We start from the raw sequence: 19,617 nt of genomic DNA, 5'->3' as shown, positions 1-19,617 counted from the left end.
TCTAGAAGAATCTAATACTGAACAAAGTGTACACAATTAAAGCCTACAACTCAGCCTTGAATTCAGGAACCGTGTCTTGGCCTCCTTTTATGAGAAAACATGATTGTATCCACTCATATTTGCTATAATTAAAATCTTACAATGCACATATAATCATACTTTCTGACTTTAGATTTTTTTTTTAATTTTAAATTAAATATTTTAGTTTTCTCAAAGATTTGTTATGGTCATTCCTTTGTTCAGGATTTTGCCCTTCATATGAAAGGGATGCCTAGGATGAAAAACCTATGTAATAATATACATACTTCAACCTTTTAAATTATTTATACAAGTTTTGGAAAAAAAAAACAAACAACCAACAACCAAAACAAAACAAAACAAAACCCAAATCCCATAGTTTCAACAGAATTTGAGTCTAGACATGTATTTTAAAAATGGAGAACAAAAGATAATGTTGCTATGAACTACAATTTAAATACAAAGGGATTTAGGAGAGATACAATTTTATGCCAAAATTTACAATAAAGTGTTGATACTGAAACCATGCTTCCTTAACCAACTCATGTAGCTTTTCCTGTAACAGACATTTTATGTGATGAGGAATTTGACTGGTTCATTAGACCTATGACAACATATTTGAAATGTCTGTCTTGCAACACGCTCTTTCTCTTCTAAAATTTTAACCAATGTTGACACAGAAATTTAAAGGATAAGTATAATTATGAGGCATCCTTTTTATTCTCGACAGGCACAGAGGGACAGGTGCCAGTGTGGATATTTGTATTTCAAATGCATTACTTAAAAAAAAAATTGAATATGGTTCTCCTTAATTTTGCTGTTCTCTAAGTCTTCTTATTAGAAGTTATTAATAGAAGCTGAACAGTAAAATACAATGTGTAGAAAGGAGCATTTATGTCAAAAAAGACAAAAAAAATTGTTGAACTGACAAAAAATGACAGAGGTGCTTTCCATGTTCACAACAATCTTTTATTTATATCACGTTCTATGTTTAGGTCCCTATTCGTCTGAGATAAGAAGTAAGGTAAAGAGACAAGTATTTTCATCTTTGGTTTTAGTTTCACACTCTTATACCAGTAGAACAGAGGTTGATTATAATAGAAACATTGCAGTTGGTAGTACTGTGTGATAGTACTGTCACTGCCACTACATTTGCACATAATGTCTCTGCCAATAATTCTACTATGTTGTGTTTTACAGGAAATAATCCTGGGTTTTGTGATGATCCAGGAGTACCAGCTCATGGGTCTAGACTAGGGGATGAGTTCAAAATAAAAAGTTTGTTACGTTTCTCGTGTGAAATGGGTTATCAGCTGAGAGGATCTGCAGAGAGAACATGCCTGCTTAATGGTTCGTGGTCGGGTATACAGCCTGTGTGTGAAGGTACCTATTGATACCATTGGTATTTATGATACTACTGAATGACATTTACTAAAGACTTTCTGTTGTTCGATTAAAACAAACAAGCAAGCAAACAAAAAACAACCTATGCAGAAATATGCTTTCATACTGCTCTGCAGAGAGGTAATATAAAAAAGTTTGCAAGCAGTTCATGTTTTGCTTGAAAACTTAAATCCACACTGCTAAAGATTTGGAATACATATTTATAAGGAGCTTGTAAAAAAATAATTTTAGTCAAAAAATACTGAGCCTGATAATAGACATTTGTGTTAAATGTAAGATTAAAAAAATGCTTTTGATTGAAGAGATGAAAATGGAATGAAAATACATCTGTCATCTGTTTTCTAGCAAGAAACTACTGCCATCTTGTAATATCTATGCATCAAGGATTGAATAAAGGTTAAAAAAGTTGTATTCTTAGCTAAGTATAAAATGTATATTTCTCCACAGAGGTTTGACTAATTTTTAATGAAATATTTTTATACTACCTCTTTCAGAAGAAATGCAATAGAAAATATTTCTGAAAATCACATTTTAAAATAAGATGATAAACATAAAAAGAATTTTTTTTTGTTGTGCAGTCAGAATCAGAAAGCAGACTTCAAAATCAGTTTTATAATGACCTCTTGTTTTCCAAGACTGTTTGTAAAGTTGTTTTATCTAATTCATTGAAGTTGATGGATTCTGTAGTATTGGTTGTCTCCTAAACTAAATGATAAAATGGAAGATAGGACAAAATCTTTTTAACAAATTTGTATATTTTTTTATCTAGGCATTTTACCACAGTAGCCTTATTTAACAATTGTTCTTTTACAGTATTCTTCAGCACAGATTAATCTGTCAGTGCAGATAACATCATACCTGTAAGAAAATGGTAGTGTGCACAGAATCAGTATTTGGATCAGTATTTTCAGACGAAAAATAAAGTTTTGCAATAACCTTTCTGCTTCCCTTACATGAAGACATTAAGTATAGTCAGACAGCAGAAGTCAGTGGCAATTATCAGTGTTTGAGATGCTACTTTTTTTCTCCCTTTCTTTTTTTTAATTTACTTCAACCTTCTATTTTCAGGGAGAAAGAAAAAGAAAAAAGCTCCTTTTTTCCATTTTACTATAGTCCTTCAATTGTTTTCTGTTTAGTATAAGTAAGGATGAGATTAGGAGAATACATTTTCATTCCTACAAGTTCAATTCTTACCTATTGAATTTATCTCTTCAGTATTGGATTACCTATTGAATTTATCTCTTCAGTATTGGAAACTCTTATAAATAAAAAGTGATTAAGACTTAATTAAAACACAGGCATTTAGGTATTATTCCAAACATAAGTGATAGGGTAATTTTTATTTGGGAAATCATGTTTATTTTAATCAATCAAAAATCTATAAGTATTACATTCTAACTATTAAATTATAACTATTATGCTGGAGGACGTCCAGCTGATGGACATGCAGCATTTCCAAGTCTCTCTTGTTCTGAGGACCCCAGAGCTGGACACAGTATTCTAGGTGGGGTCTCACAAGAGCAGAGTTGCTAGGACAGTTGTCAGGAAAATTCAAAACAAAAACCCAAATCCTTCTCATGATGAGCTGGTCCACAGAAAAAAAGAAAACACCACTAAGCCTCCCCTCAAAAAAAACCCCAATATGTAACCAAAGTAATCAAGGTAAACTGCTGTCAGATCTCAAATGTATGAAGCTGAAATATAATTATTGATAGCTGCAGATGCCAAAAGGATATGGAGGCCAAATACATAATGTTTGTTCTTTTCTTGATTTAAAAGAGAAGTGGACAAGAAATCATAATTTACTATTTATGCATGTTTACAGTTGAAAGATGAGATAGCAGAAGACAAGGAGAGAATACAAAAGTGTGCCCAAAGGCAAATACAGATGTCCAGGTCTGTCAGAATGAACTGAACCTTTATTTGTTCCAATGACTTGGAAAAACAAAACAAAACAAAAAGCAAAAAAAAACCACCTAACTTGCTATAAGGTTTTTTGTTAAAAGATGAGCTATTAACCTCATTGTTCTCCTTCCCCCTCTCCCGCAATATTCACTTATAGAAATTTTTTGTTTGTTTGTTTTTTTAACTCTCTTCTTTGCAGCTGTATCATGTGGGAACCCTGGTACCCCAGCCAATGGTATGATAATATACACTGATGGAATATTATTCTCCAGCTCAGTCATTTATGCTTGCTGGGAAGGTTACAAAACTTCAGGGCTAACTACTAGACATTGTACTGCTAATGGGACATGGACTGGCACTGCACCAGACTGCACAGGTCAGAAAGAAACTTTCTTCCTCTAAAGCTTTAATGCAGTAAGTCATCCAGCCTTCCTAGTGAAAATTATTGTTTTGATACATAAAATAATACATTTTCCCTCATGCATCTGTATTGTAATACATTAATATTTTTATATATTAAAGGTACATGCCCTTTTAATACATGCTAGATGGTTCCAAAAGATCTTTTTAAGATGACTACATAGGTAACTTTATTGTATTTGTTTACCTCATGAATGTCAACATTCAAAATATAATTCTTTAGTATTATATTTTATTTAAGTATTTCTATAGTTTTCTTTAGCTTTTCTTTTCCCCCTTATTGTCCTTGTGGCTTATGTTCAGAGGATGAAGTTCTTGTAGTTCTAAATTAGATTTTGTTTAATTGCATACATTACTATGCTAGTTTTTATTTTAAGCCAAATGAGTCAGACTTGATCAATCACCATCCTGCTAAGGACCAAGAATCAGGGAGCAGCAAGACTGGGCTATTCTATCAGGGAAAGTAAGCAAGGACCAGAGAAATGCTACACAGCAGACAGAGCTACTGGCCTCACTGACAAGGCCAGGCCCACAGTACATCAGTACAGTTATACACACACACACACACAAACCCCAAACTCATAGCTCTCCTGGAACTCATTAACTACATTGCACCACCAATGTTAGACATAACAAGACAAAGATCCCAGGGTGAAGGAAGAAAAAGTCCTGTCAAAACTACCAAAAGTACCACTAAAAGACTGCAGTAGCATTAGAGCACACCAGCTTAGGATACTGTATTAAAGGAAAAAAATATCTGGCCATGCTATTGAAATACCTGAGAAAAAATAACTTTTAAGATAAAATTAAAGATTAATGTTTTATTTTTGGGTGAAATATATTGATCAGAATTTTTCTTGTTTTGTACACTAAAAAAGACATTAGGTATATATGATTCAATGTTTCATTACATTTTTATTTAAAAAAAAAATCCTTTTCCTTTTCCTCACTAGTGATCAGCTGTGGAGATCCAGGTGCGTTAGCAAATGGAATTCAATTTGGAAATGATTTTACCTTTAATAAGACAGTCAGCTATCAGTGCAATCCAGGGTACTTGATGGAGCCTCCAAGTTCATCTACCATGCGTTGTGTAAAAGACAGCACTTGGAACCAAAGTAAACCAATATGCAAAGGTAAACTTTTGAATTTAGATAGTTTACAAATGCTGTTTTGACACGGTATGTGAAATTCACTAATTAGCGTTTTTATGTATAAAAACACAAATGTCAAATATTCTCCGGGACATTACTGTGCAAATACAACTAAAACATTCAGGTAAGAATTTCTGTAGAATTTGTATTTATTTTGCACATATACTGTGGTATAATAGCAGTCAAAATAGTGACAGTAGCAACGACAGTACTACCAAATTTCTCTGCAATTAAGATTTTCAGAGGACTCAATCTAAAAAATTGTAAAGTGGCCATTTTCCTTTTTGGGCCCTTTTATCCTGCATCAGATAGACAAAATTCTGCAGAGCAAACTTTCTGTAAAAGATTCCCTTGTTACAATAGTGTAGCCATAAACAGCCAAAAATATGCTTCCCACATAGCTAATTACAAGTGCTAACAGGAAGGTCATAGTGGGGATGAGGCTGAAAGGCAAATAAGGCAGCCTGGTGAAAATTATTAGCATTACTACAGCAGTCCAGGGAGTAAATTTAACAGCCTAGGGCATCTTCTGCTTATGAAAGGCCTAGAATGCCAACCAACTCACCTTGCACCGCTTCAATGTGATGTCCAAGTCTAGCCTATTAATTAAATATTGGCATATGTATTCAACTGACTGCATTTTCTGTTCTAAAAATCACTCTTGAGTGTTTTCATTGTATGTGCCCTTTGTTAAAAGAAATTATATGGAAATGTAAACATGATCATTCCAGATTTCATCATTTTGGGCACTCTTATCAGAAGATGGATAACAGATAATTTCTAAGGCTCTTAGCCACTAATTACCAATAAAGTTAATTACTGTGTGTGCTGAAAGCCTTAGAAAATGAGCAGGTGAATAAAAAAAATCATATTGAAGAGTGCTGAAAATTAGTTCACAAGAAAATGCAAATATTTTGTATTTTAGACTTGTAGAAACTTATTTATTTAAAGAAATCATATTTATTGAAAAATTTTACCTAGCTCAATAGCCTGTTGCCAAAAATATTCAGTATTGAATATGTAGGGAAAAAATCAGATCTATGTAAGCTATGCACTCTTCTAGCTTCTAGCAACTTACCACTCAGGGACTTCCTAGACCTAAAAGTTGTTTATTTGTGTTTGGATTGGTTTTCTGTCTATTATAGATTGCTTTGTCAACACAGGTATGTTTTGTTGCAACAGAATAGCCTGAAATATCTTTTTTTTTTAAATTTCAAAAGCATGAGTGTGTATTATATTGCATTTTCCTAACCCCTATAAGTTTTTAAAATGATGAATTTTATTTTCTGACACAGCTATTACTTGTGGCCCCCCTCCAACAGTACTCTATGGGAAAGTGGAAGGATCTGATTATCGCTGGGGTGCCAGTGTGAGTTACAGCTGTGCAGAAGGCTATCAGCTGTCTAACACAGCTATTCTCTCCTGTGAAGGGCGAGGAATTTGGCGAGGAGACATACCACAATGTTTGCGTAAGTTTCCAGGGTACAGTTGTATTGGGCTTCACCAAAGCTACAAGCCAGTTGTCTCGGGCTACAGGCACAGAATCACAGTTTAAAAAAGACACAGCTTCATCAGGTAAAATATGCATTACTGCAGGATTCTCGCTCCTACTAAAAAGCTTGCCTTGATATGAAATTGAGTGGCTGTGCCTACTTAAGGGCACAGTCTTCTTCCTTTCCCCAAGAGTCACCTCCATGTCTTTTTACCCAATTAAACCCCTCACTATTTACCTTACTGATAATCATTTCAGATACTCTGAATTTGACTTGTGGTGAGCATGACTGAAATATTCCCTTACATTTTTCCTTTTATTTTTCTTCCCTGTTTCCATTTTCATTAACAGGTGAAAACAAGGATGCTAACCCTTAAGCTCATAGCCTTGCACTCCTTTCTAAACAATTTTTTCTTTCTGAAGGCGAGTACATACCCTCATATCTTGCTTGTATTTGTTTTTCAGCATCTTCTAAATCTGTCAACTCATCTTCTTCAGTGCTTGAAATCTTGTCAGGACTCTCATAAACAATTTTGATTTACCTAATTAGGGCAAAAATTTCCAACCTACTCATCTGAGGGTGACTGATTTGAAAACTGGTTATATTTTGAAGCATTGCAATATAGCATTGTCTGTTTTGGGATTATTTTGTCATCCAAATCTAATCAGCATTTAAGTGTCTCAATTAAAAGGTCTATTTTTTCAGGTTAAGTTTTATGCTTACAATAGCTGTAACAATGACAATTAATTTTAAATTGCTGTCAAGAATTTATCTGAGCTACAATCCTACACAGATAAATGAGCATAACTTTTGCACTCATATTCAGTATGCCTGACTTGCCTATAAAAGAATGTAGAATACTTCAGTTAAAGGATGTGCAGTTTTTTGCAACTCCTTTTTTTTTTTTTTGTCTTCCCTTTTTTGTGTATTAGCTGTGTTTTGTGGTGACCCTGGTACTCCAGCAGAAGGACGCCTCAATGGAAAAAGTTTCACCTACAGATCTGAAGTTAGCTTTCAGTGCAGACCCCCTTTTATTCTGATAGGCTCTTCAAGAAGATTCTGTCAAGCAGATGGTACTTGGAGTGGAATTCAGCCAACGTGCATTGGTAATAATTACCACTATTTTACTGTTTCTACTGAGAATATTCTTGATAAACTCTTACACCAACATAAATCTGGCAATGAGCTATCCAAATATAGGAAACATTTCTTTAATATAAAAAAACACTATTTAAATAAGGTCATATTTTGAGTATAAAACTTTTAGGATAAACACAATCACATATGAAGCAATTTTTAAATTTACATAATTGCTTGTCTGCTGGAAATGCAGAATGTCAATATGTGCAAGTGCGTAACTTTGTTCCATCTATTTTTAGAATGTCTTAGATATGCAGAAGACTATGGCAGATTAAAGACCAGACTTTGTCACTCATATTTCAAGGCATTTTTCAGCATCAATCCTTACTCAAAAAGCATTTTTGACTTTGTGAAAGTGGCTTGTACATCTCTGATCTTTTGAAATTCTGATGAACTCCCAAATACTTTTAGTTTTTCATTGGCTGAAGTGCAACTGGTGTGTTTTTAAAATGTTACATAATCAGACTGAGAAAAATGTTGGACACATTTAATCCCCACTGACATGACATCAGGATTTGATCTTGCTAGAGAAAATTATTTTAGTGTTACAATAAAAAAAAATAATATTCAGATATTCAGATGTAGCTTGTAGCCCATTTATATACTATGTTGTGTCTAAGATATTTTTTGGCTATGTGAAAGTGCTGAGATGGACACTCAGGGAAAAGGTGTTAAGTATAGTTATTGAAAGCAATCTGTATTTCTAAATGAAGACATTAACAGTCAACAGAGTTCTTTTATAGGAGTTTAAAACTTCTTCTGTCCATAGTTTTTGTGAACTGGGCAATGATCTCTGTTTTTTAACAGAGGCAAGAAGGTTTCCAAAGCTAAATTTTATATTTAGTGAGAAGAATCAAATTTGAAAATGTCATAATGACATTTATGGTTATATTTCATATAGCATAATATAGAACCATATGGAAAGTCCTGCATCAAAGATATATTTTTTCTTTTGCATCTTAGTTTTTATGTTATTGTAAAATGAAAATATTAGATCATACAAAATATTTACAGTTGTGATTTCTAAGCAATTTGAAAGTTAAGAACAGTGGAAAATACCTTGAATGGCACTTAAGAGTCATGCAAGAGCCGTGCAAGCTTTTCTATTTCTGGATATTGCCAATTTGCTTAGAACACTTTCAGAAGTCTTTTTTTATCCCTACTGTTTCTTCAGATGAGACATATCTTAAAAAGTCAATTTGGCTTCATATGTCTATTCTTAGCAATAGCATTCCAGCTGTTGATAATTTGTAAAAAGATCTATTCAAACAGCTCAAGATCAAGAGCATGTTTGCTTTTTATTCTTGCATGTTAGGTCAACATCCACCTAACTTTTGAAGCCTTTGGTAAATATCAGTCCAGCTGAATTTTTATGCTCTACTGTTGGTCAATATTGAAAATGGGAGTTGGCCAAGAGTGAAATGACATACTGAAATGACATATCACATTAATTTCCCTCTAGAGAAAACAAAAAATTGTTACAGATGAAATAGAGTCCCAAGCTGTGTTCTTTGTAATTCAGTGACAGTAAAAGTAGACTTTGTTGCCAAGAGGTTGCCATTGTATAGTACAGAAAGATCCATCGGATCAAATTCTGTGCTAACTGGTGGATGTGACTGAGCAGCCCCAAAGCCACCATCACAATATGGACATTGCTCAATCAAAAGTAGTTTCAGGTTGCTTTAAATTACACACATGAAACCAAACATCAAACAAGTAGTTAAACTATGCTGTCATGTGGGGGGTTTTTTGTTGGTGGTTTTTTTTTTTTTGTGGTGGCAGTGTAGTTCTCCAGCAACAAAGATAGTACTCCATTCAAAACTTGTTTTCTTGTTGGCATAGAAAACAAACTATTTTAAAAAAGAACGTATTTTACTTGCTAGAAGAACAGAGGCTGATTATGGGTTTGGGGGCTTGGGGGGAGGTTATTGATTTTTTTTTGGTTGGTTTTGGTTGTATTTTTTAGAAATCCAACTTGATTAATCTGTTATTTTGAAATGAAGGTAAAGATTTCACTATATATTCCAACTGCATTGTGAATAATGAGATATACTATGAGTTCAAAGAGGTTTAAAAAGATAAGATTACTAAAAAATAATGCAATCCTAACTCTAAAGTCTGCATTGCCAGAAGTACGTACAAAAATATTTTTCAGTAATGACAATGTACTGAAAGAAATTACTGTGATGTATATTAAAAATATAGTTGAAAATATTAATGTAATATAGAAATACACATATTTCATTAAAATTGAATTCTTGTCATCACTAGACATTGATGAAATGATTTAATATTTGCAAACAGGTTTAGAGTATTTTTTCCATATGTTAATAATGTCTTGTGTTTCACATTTTGCTTCAGATCCAGCTCACAATACATGTACAGACCCTGGTACTCCACATTTTGGAATACAGAATAGTTCCAGAGGTTATGAGGTAATTTTTAATTACTATTTATTAGCTTTCTAAAATGAAAATGCATTTTATAATTACAAGTATATTAAATTTCCTAAGAAAATTATCTGTAGGCTTAAATGTCTGATGCAAACCTTAGGAAATTTCCACTCCCTTTTAATAAAAACTCATGCTTCATTCCAAGCTTTTTTCAAACATTCCACTTAAAGAAAGAACTTCTAATCCTGCAATACATCATGTGTTCAATCCTTTACAAGACTTCAGGAGGGAAGGCTATTTATAAATTGACTACTTAATATGATATGACATGATACAATTACTTTGCTTTATGATCATAATTTTTTCATACATTGATGAATAGTCAGTAAACACCGAACAACCGAAGACCTGTGTGATCCAAAGGCCATGTAGTCCTTGACAAAAAAGTCAGCATGTGGCTTTACCAAATTAGCAATTCATGTTATATTTTATTCAGTCAGAGAAAATAAAATTATTCTGTGTTGTGTCCAGGTTCTATGTGATGAATGCCCTATCTATAATTTCCATATTCCTCACATATTATTAGTTTAACAAGTGGCAGCAGAAAAATGACTCAGGAATTAAATGTAGATGCAACAATGACAAATCCACAGTCATATAGATTGATAAGCTTAATCGAATAGATTTTTCAGGTATAAATACGTGTGATTTGAATCTAAAAATATGTTCTCTTTGGGTTTCCTGCTTATTTCTGAACCTAGTGCACAGTGCCACACAGTGATCCAGTTACTAGAACTGTTTTTCAAAAAGTCCTTTCTGTAAGAGCCTCTGGTTATTGGTATCCTCTCTTTCCAGCAATTTTACTGCCTTTCATTGCTATGGTTGTCAGCTCATTTCTTCACCTTGTGCTTCTGCCTGTCTCACAGATACCAAAACATTTCTCCCTGAGCCACATCTTGTGGCCTTACCCCTAAGATCATTCTGCTTCTAGTAATGCCTTTCTAATCTTGACCCTCAACCTGTCCCCATTTTCACTTCAAAAATTACTCAAATCTATGCACCTAATTTGATCATGGGATTTTTTTGTTATTTCTCCATCTTTTGTCTACATCACAAATTGCCTTTAATAACAGAATTGTACTGGCCCGTTGTGGGGGGTTCACCTTGGCTGAACGCTGGGTCCCCACCCAGCCACTCTATCAGTCCCCTTCTTAGCCAGACATGGGAAAGAGTAAGAGTGAAGAAAAGAAAACCAACATAAATTATGGGTTGCAATAAGGCAGTTTACATTTATGAAAATAAAAAAGCAAAAGCAGTGTGCGCATGCACAAAGCAGAAGCTGATAGTTAATCTCTACTTCCCATAAGCAGCGATGGTCAACAACTTCTTTGAGAAGCAGAGCTCCAGCATGCATAGAGGCTGTCTGCAGTCAGCCTTTAGAGACAATGAATGCCCCCTTTCTGCTCCTTGCCTCAGCTTTTACGTCTGGGTTGATATCATATGGTATGGAATATCCCCTTGGTCAGTGTGGGTCAGCTGGCCCACTTGTGTCCCCTTTCAGGATCTCACTCTCGATTGAAGAGGGAATGTTACAGTGCTGTGCTCAGCAGTAGCCAAAACATAGGTGTGTTACCAACACTCTACCTACCAATGCAGAGCACATCACTGTGTCTACTGTGGGCTACTGTAGGGAAAGAAATTCCAGCTCAACCAGACCCACCACACTTTCAGTGTTCTACTGAAGGCTGATTTTCTCTTCCCATTCACCTCTAGAGGCCATAGTAAGTCTTCATCCATTCTATAGTAAATCTTTCTCAAGTATGCGTGTTTACTCTCAGAACTCCATCTAGTACAAAAATATGTAGTCTTGTCTCTAATTACTAATGAACTAGATTGTTTTGGGGTTTTTTTCATATGTGATTAGTGGGCTTCCTGTTTGTATGATTTAGTCAAGTTTCTATAAAACAGCTTTTAACAGTCTTTAATCATTATAGAACAGTGTGATGACAGCCGGCAGACCTCTGAAGAGTTTTCCTCTACCTACCGACATCCTGTCTTGTCCCATTCATTCTGTGGCTTTTGTGCTTCACTGTGCTGTGAATGTTTTTCATCCAAGTGTTATACAAAGAATGTACTGCTTTTGTTTTAACTTTTACAAGTAAAATGAAAAAGCAATATAACTCTGTAACTACCTTGAACTTATACATTATTTTTTGCTTGGTCTTTTGGAGCAGTGGGGAAAAAATTGCATCTAATTATTACTGACAGTTACCAGAATAGGAGATTTCATGAGGAAGATGACTTAAAGTCAAGATCAGCCACACAGTGTTCTAGTCCCTACTACAGACATGCTATGTGTCCTTGACAAAATAGAGATTAATGTGTTTAAAAATAGAAAGACATATCTGCAAAGCCATATCAGTAATTTGACCTTTAAAAATACCAGTGATTTTCCCAAGTTACTTCAGGAAGAATGATGTTGCATTTGCTAAGCATCTATCATGGTAATCAGGTTTTATGTAATTGAATGTAAAGTTAGCAGGTAGCTACTTTTGAAGATGCTCTTTTTCAATTTCAGTTGAAGTTCTGCTGTGATGTTTGCAGTGCAAACTTGCCTGCATTTCTATAGCTGCAAGCTATTTTATTCATATACATTGTTCACTTCTCATTTGCAACTTACACAATTTGTCTGTGTGATATGTTTATTAATAAATCATAACATTTCCAATATTGCCAATTTTGTCTTTTAAAATATGTTCATTATTTCTTGACAAGATGTTTGATTTAAAACAACAGTAATGCTCCACTAATGAGCCCCCTACCCTTAAATTACTTGGCCTGGAGTAACATTCTAGTTACTTTTGTCAATACCAGCAATAAGTCCATTTTACTAGAAATCTCTACACAGCCTGTCTCTTGTGTGTTATGAAAATTCTTTATCATCTGCAATTTTGATCTAGTTTTTGCATATTTCTATTCTCAGTGGGCATCTAAAGAGCGTTTTCTCTCTTACTTTACCTTTTCTTCTGAGAACGTTCCATTCACAGTTGACCTTAGGAAGGCTTTCCATAACATCACTCTCAAATAAAACTCATCTTAAATAAAACTTAGTTTATAGTAACAAATGCAACATGAGAAGTTGTGGCCTGGAGTTTTCTCCAGTGAATTTATGTGTAGATGAAACAGTTCTTCATAGTGTTTTTTTTTTCCTTTTCCTCTAGGAAAAACATATTTAGTCAATTCACACCATGAAGCCTTTGAAAGAGACTTTATGGTCAAATTCTATTCAAGTATAGACAGTGATGTGCAGGAAAGAGAGCAAAGCATCTCAGATATTTAATTTTCTTCTGTCACAGTGCCAAACAAATCAGCAGAAATGTATGTGTCATTCTTTTCCATGTGAACAGCCTTGTCAATACTTTTGCACATACTGCTTTCAAATATTAGGTTACAGAAGATCAATTGTTCAATTTTTTTATCACATTAAAAACAAAACAAAACAAGATTTTAGCTTTAGGAATGGTAAAAAGCAGATTTTTTTATTATTGAAGAAATCTCTATATTAACTTACCGCTGTCTTGATATCTGCCTGCATGTGATGGATACCTCTCCTATCTAACGTTCTTCTTTGATCCTTAGGTTGGAAGCACAGTGTATTTCAGGTGCAGAAAAGGTTATCATATTCAGGGATCTACCACCCGTTCTTGTCTTGCTAACTTAACTTGGAGTGGCATACAGTCTGAGTGCATTCGTAAGTCCAATTTCTATTTTAATGGCTTAAAATACTGTGCAATTTTGAAAGACTTACAAATAAATTGATATGTGTGGAAATTCATAGTAAATTGTATGCTACAAAAATAGGAAACTTTATAAAACAGATTTTTAAATGGTTTTTGTTTCCTGTTTGAAGACCAAAGATGTTTGTGGGATATTAATTTGAAGGAAGGTTGCTGAGATTTTTTTTTAATGAAGTTCACAGTAATTCTCTCAGTTTTACTTGAAAAAAGTCTGTTCTCTTTAGTGTACTGCATATTTGTGAGTGTGTGTGTGTATTGGATTAATAAAGAAGAGAAAGTGACCTGAAGTATGCATGGGACTATTTTGTTGGTTAGTATTTTGTGAATCATAAACTAGAACTCAACAAAACTCAGCTTTTTCTCGACTATGCATGGTTATGCAAATTATTAGTATGTTTCTAGTTCTCTATGAGTTGGAGAACATCAAATAACTATTGTATTAAAATGCACTGACCTAAGCTAAAAGTAATTGATTAGAATGACCTTAGATTCTTATCCTATTTCACATTATCTATGGGTTGTTATAAGTGAACACATGGCACAGGGAAAGAAGCATACTGAGCAACCATATCTGTTACAATCAATGTACTATGATATAACCTTCCTAAGGAACATTTATTTCAACTGAAATCTATAATGCATTTATTTAGCACAGTAACCACTCTTGATTTTTTGAACACAGAGTGGAAGTGATGATTGAAGCTGTGGCAGCACAATAATTCTCCATCTTTGAACCTTGTACAATGGCATGTGCTTCTCTTCATTTCGACTCCTTTCTGGTTTCTATTGTGGTTTAATTTTGGTTTATTCTTTAAAAATATGTGATAGAATCATTTCCATCTTCCCACAATAATAAATCTATACACTCTGAGTGTTACTTTTACAAATAATATATACTTGGCATTGTTAAAAGCTATACAGAGTTTACATAATGAAAAGGAATATGTTGGCATGCATTTATTTCAAATTGCTTACTATAATCCTATGGAAACTTCTTATCCTCACTTTTTCTAACTCTACAAACCCCTTTGCAGCTCATGCTTGCAGGCAGCCAGAAACTCCGGCACATGTAGATGTGAAAGCAATAGATCTTCCTACTTTAGGGTATACTTTGGTGTACACCTGTCAGCCAGGATTTTTTCTTGCTGGTGGATCAGAGCATCGGACATGTAAACCAGATATGAAATGGACAGGAAAATCACCTATTTGTAAAAGTAAGTCATTGCTCAAGAGATTTGTTGAGTCCTACTTGGTTGGAATTAATTTTCCCTGACATTTTTATTTTATTTAGTAGGATTATTTTTTTCCACTTACTATTTAAAGACACGCAGGATATAACAGTTTTTACTTTATGGAAGAAACAGAAAAAAAAATCAAAAAGTGAGCATAACATTTAGAACTCATGGAGGAAGACTTAATGGGATATCTGTGTGTAAATGCACAGGCACACATACATATTTTTACGCCCAAAAGAGCCACCAAAACATAAGCAATATGAAGTATTATTTTTATCTGCATTTATTTTTATGTCACATTTTCAAATAGTATTTCAATGTATTCAGTATTTACTGTATAATTTTATATTAGGAATTAAAAAAATGTTGTTTAATATCTTACCTTTTAGATTCATGCAGGTCTGATTTTTGTCTAAGGAAATCTAAAATAACAATGAACAATAAAATTAAAAAGTACATTTTTTCACTAAATTCCTCTTTTATTTGTGTCAGTGTAACTTTCATAGAGTTTTGCTAGACTAGGTTTAAGTTGTTAATTATGAGGTCTAAATTTCTATTCACATGAGAATAAATATGGCTATAACTTGCCAATTCAGAAAAATAAGAAATAGAATGCAAAAAAAAGGAAAAACAGTCAGATGCCATGGGAATGTTGTCTACAATATGATTTTTAATTGTAATGTATCAAATTATGCGGAATAGTTTTGATGTTTGAGCAGTATTTAATTTTCCTTAATATAAGGGTAGACTTCTTTGATTCAGCATTGTCATAGGATCTACACACTAGAATTTATCTTCCTATTATATATCCCCAAAGGATGTTTTTTCAATGGTACTCTAATAATTTGAGATAAATGATCTTTTATGGGTATTTTATTTTATTTTATTTTAATTTATTTTAATTTGTTTTATTTTTTGAAGATAAAATACAGAAAAGGTTTATCTAAGAAGGAATTATTTTTAATTGGTTTACAGTTTTTAAGTACAAGTGTTATTGAGTGTCTCACACTTTTTATGCTTCCTTAGCACTTGATCAGTCTAATTAGTGAATTTCTGATTCTAAAGAAAAAAAAACAACAAAACCCAACAACATGCAAAACAAAACCTTTCAGTGGGACATTAACCTTTCTAAAGTGGCAACAGATATGAATCCAGAACTTGATCTGGACATAACTTTCTTGAGTGTAGAGAAATACAGCAAATTACACCAGTTGTGAATATTTCCCATGGTATCTGATCCTGTTATCTTAGTCAAGATAGATGGCTTTGGCTGATCTGTATTATAAATGCATCAATCTTCCTTAACATAATTTTACAATATTTAATATGCTATTATTCATAATTAAAAATAGTATTTGTCCCCTCTATAAGGCTCTCTTTTATAGCACCAGAACTGATATAAAAATTTTAGGGCTAAACGTATGAAATACTTGTCTAGCCAGACAACTTTATACAGTAAAATTGTTGTTTATCTAAATTATTTTCTAATAGTGTTATGCAAGGTATGTATAGGTATAAACATGTAAAGTATTCAAGACCAATTACTTGCTTTAGATATGGCTCTACTGGATAAGAAATGATTGCATCCATCACGCATTGTTTTAATATTTTATTTAAAAAAAAAAGAAAAGAAAAAACCCACAAAAATATGTTCATGAAAATGATAATTTGTCTTTTTACTTGTAGGTAAAGGAGTGAGAGAAGTTAATGAAACAATAACTAAAACTCCAGGTTTGTATACAAGAAGAGCTTTAGATCTAAATAAATTGATTTAATCCTAGGTTGTTATGCATAGTAAAACTATTGCCAGTATTAAAGTATTTGTTACTCATTTCCAAAGAATATAAATGTTGAGTTCTTTTATAGCAACAGATGCCTTGTAAAACCTACTCTATGAAATTTTTTCAGAGTTTTTTTTTTTAAATTTCTATAGTGCCAATTTTGTGAAGCGCACAAAACCCTTTGTCCACCAAAAACATAAAGCCCATATACACAAAACTCAGATTTGACATAGTTTTATATCAGAAAAAATGCTATAATGGAGAGCCTTATAAGGAGTATATACTATAATTGCAGGAATTGGGTTCAGTCAAAGGTCTGCCCTTTACATTGCAAGTGTAGAAGAAATATTAAAAAAAAAAAAAAACAAAACTAAACAAAGAGAGTTCTGGAAATTTTAATGGCCTTAATTTCATGGAAACTCTCCATGTACTCCAAGATAACATTTCTGAAACTGCGTGGACCACTAGGCAGGTGGCAAGGTGGGCTACTTTTCTAAGCCCCCTTGTGAACATGTCAAGCAGTTAACCTATTCCTCCAGCCAGTGACAAAATTGAAAAATACATATGAGAAATCCTTAATGGGAATCCTTTCAGATTCAATCCTTTTCAGAAAATGAAAGGCTTAATTTATTTATTTATTTATTTAAAAATGAGCAGAGTTGTCATCAAATAAATGAGCTTGCAGTTCTATATTTTGAATTTTAGCAAAGCTGCAGGAAAAACAAGATTTAATGATTCATACTTGCGGCAATTCACAGAAGGACTCTGTAGAGTAGATGGGATAAAAAGGTATTTCTGCTAGTAATTAACCTTCCTGGTGAGTTTATTAGTGAGAGTGTCAGGTGAAACCATAAATGAGTTACTCTGAAATGCTTTACTTCTACAGACTCACAATAAAGCAGAATATAATGTGCATTCATTATAATTAATATACAGTCCTCATTTATTGGAGGATTCACCTCACTAAACACCTAAGGTATGCATTAATCTGCTACCACACAGGTTTTGAAATTTCAATGACAAATTAAAATGAAGACCTAGTCTTCAAATATATTCACTATGCAGAGTATTAATATTAGTTAATACTGTATTATGTCCCTTATAACTAGTTTTTAAAAATAAGTAGTATTTTAAAGGTATTAAAAAATTGGGATTGAAAATGCCAAAACCAGTAAGCAGAAAAGGAAAACTGTAGCAAATTACAGTAATTAACAGGGGAAGATTTTACACTCTTTTCAAAAAACAAGTCTGCACTATTATTTTGTCTTTTTAAATGGTGAATTCTCTGTAGAGCACTGTGTATTTTGAAGCACTTTCTTTACCATGTTACCTTGACCTTTTGTATAATTTGATTTGCTGCTATCTATTTTGAAAAGAATTAAGCTAATATTGCTAAACTAGAGTTTTTGTAACAGAATAAATTCATGTTCCAATTTATCACCTTTAAAAATCTGGATACAAGTTACATTTGGGGGTTTTTTGGTGTCTTGGTTTTTTTAATTTTTGTTTTGTTGGTTTTTGGGGTTTTTTGCTAGAGTTAATGTCTTCACAAACAATAGTAAATATTTTTGCATGATTGAGTATAAGTTGCAACTAAATAAATCTTACATTAACCGTGTGAAGTTTAAGAACTGAATTACTCTGATTTCTAAGGTTCTCACTGCTTTGTATAGTCTTCACAAAAATAGTTAGAAAGCTGTTTTAATGAGTAGCCATGTATTTTCCCAATTGTCTTGTTCTGAGAAGAATCTGCAGTCAGTGCAGTATTGGAATAATAACACCCAGTTCAATTTTCTCATTCTGCATTTGCCCACAGTGAGTGGGAAAGGCACAGGCATTGTAAGGGTTCAGCACAACTGGCTCAGAGCCACTCCAAATCCTCAGCAGCATCCCTTGGGATTGCAGCACTTGCATTTTAATGTTTGACAAAAACATGACTGGGGAAGCAGAAATACAGTTTTCTCCCCTACTGATTCTGTCCATCTGCAGCAAGCGCAAATTCTGTAAATACTCAGTCAGTGGTACTACTTTGCAAAGCTTAGCAGATATTATTGACAAGGTGGTTACACAAACTACAGACCAAAGACGTTGAATGTGGTGAAAGATGTATGGAGTCTGTTCCTTTATAAAAGTCTTACATAGTACCTCTCAGGTTCATATAAGTAATACTAGAGATTTGCCTTCATGAGAATTTTGTCAGACACAAAATTTGAATCAAAAATATAGACAAACAAAAAATATTTTAATATTATTTTTAATGGCAGGTTTCAAATTTATGCTATGCCACTATTTCAGCAAAACCATAAGAAATAAGTAGAAAATAGAGTCTGAAAAATTTTTGGAGAACCATATATTTGCAGAAGTTATATGAATTTTAAGGATACTAATTGAAATGTAATGCTTCAGGTTTTTAGTAGTAAGTTGAGGCTACCTAGTGTAAAGGCCAAGTCTTGCACTGAGTTTTACTTTGGAAATGGAACACTTAGGATTCTTCAAATTGGTTATACTCAAAGTTCTTATACTCAAAGCTGTATAGTAGGTCTCTGTTTACTTGGGATCCAGTAATGCTACTGACAACACAATGATGTTTTCAAATCATAGTGTATGGAGCTTGAACATTTGCATATGACTTTTTCACAATTTGAAAGCGAAAGACACTGAAGGAATTATTTGTCCTTTAGTTAACAGCTAAGTAGGCATCAGATATTCAGATATATTGCCTGTCAGGTATTGTTGCCCTGGGTTTATTTTTGATTCATTTTTGCCATAAAGGATTAGATAGAGGAGGAAATATCCATAGAATTTATTCAAAAGAGGATACCTGCACTGATAAATTTCCTTCATTATAGACAGCTGCCTTTACATTTGCTCAGAGTTGAA

At 33.3% G+C, this 19,617-nt stretch overlaps 1 protein-coding gene across 1 annotated transcript in view; it reads left to right on the top strand.

Annotated features, from left to right (window-relative positions):
- Positions 1–19,617, top strand: part of CSMD1 (CUB and Sushi multiple domains 1) — a 1,094,767-nt gene that overhangs the window by 1,060,827 nt on the left and 14,323 nt on the right. Inside the window, exons 57-65 of the mRNA XM_071548449.1 lie at positions 1,219–1,401; positions 3,527–3,703; positions 4,701–4,880; positions 6,194–6,367; positions 7,324–7,497; positions 9,893–9,966; positions 13,564–13,675; positions 14,756–14,935; positions 16,643–16,687. Of these exons, the coding sequence (XP_071404550.1) occupies positions 1,219–1,401; positions 3,527–3,703; positions 4,701–4,880; positions 6,194–6,367; positions 7,324–7,497; positions 9,893–9,966; positions 13,564–13,675; positions 14,756–14,935; positions 16,643–16,687 (1,299 nt within the window). The remainder of the gene's footprint in view (positions 1–1,218; positions 1,402–3,526; positions 3,704–4,700; positions 4,881–6,193; positions 6,368–7,323; positions 7,498–9,892; positions 9,967–13,563; positions 13,676–14,755; positions 14,936–16,642; positions 16,688–19,617) is intronic.

This window comes from Pithys albifrons, chromosome 2 (assembly GCF_047495875.1).
Source record: "Pithys albifrons albifrons isolate INPA30051 chromosome 2, PitAlb_v1, whole genome shotgun sequence".
In the NCBI taxonomy this organism is placed as follows: Eukaryota; Metazoa; Chordata; class Aves; order Passeriformes; family Thamnophilidae; genus Pithys; species Pithys albifrons.
This window is presented reverse-complemented; position numbering and strand designations above follow the sequence as displayed.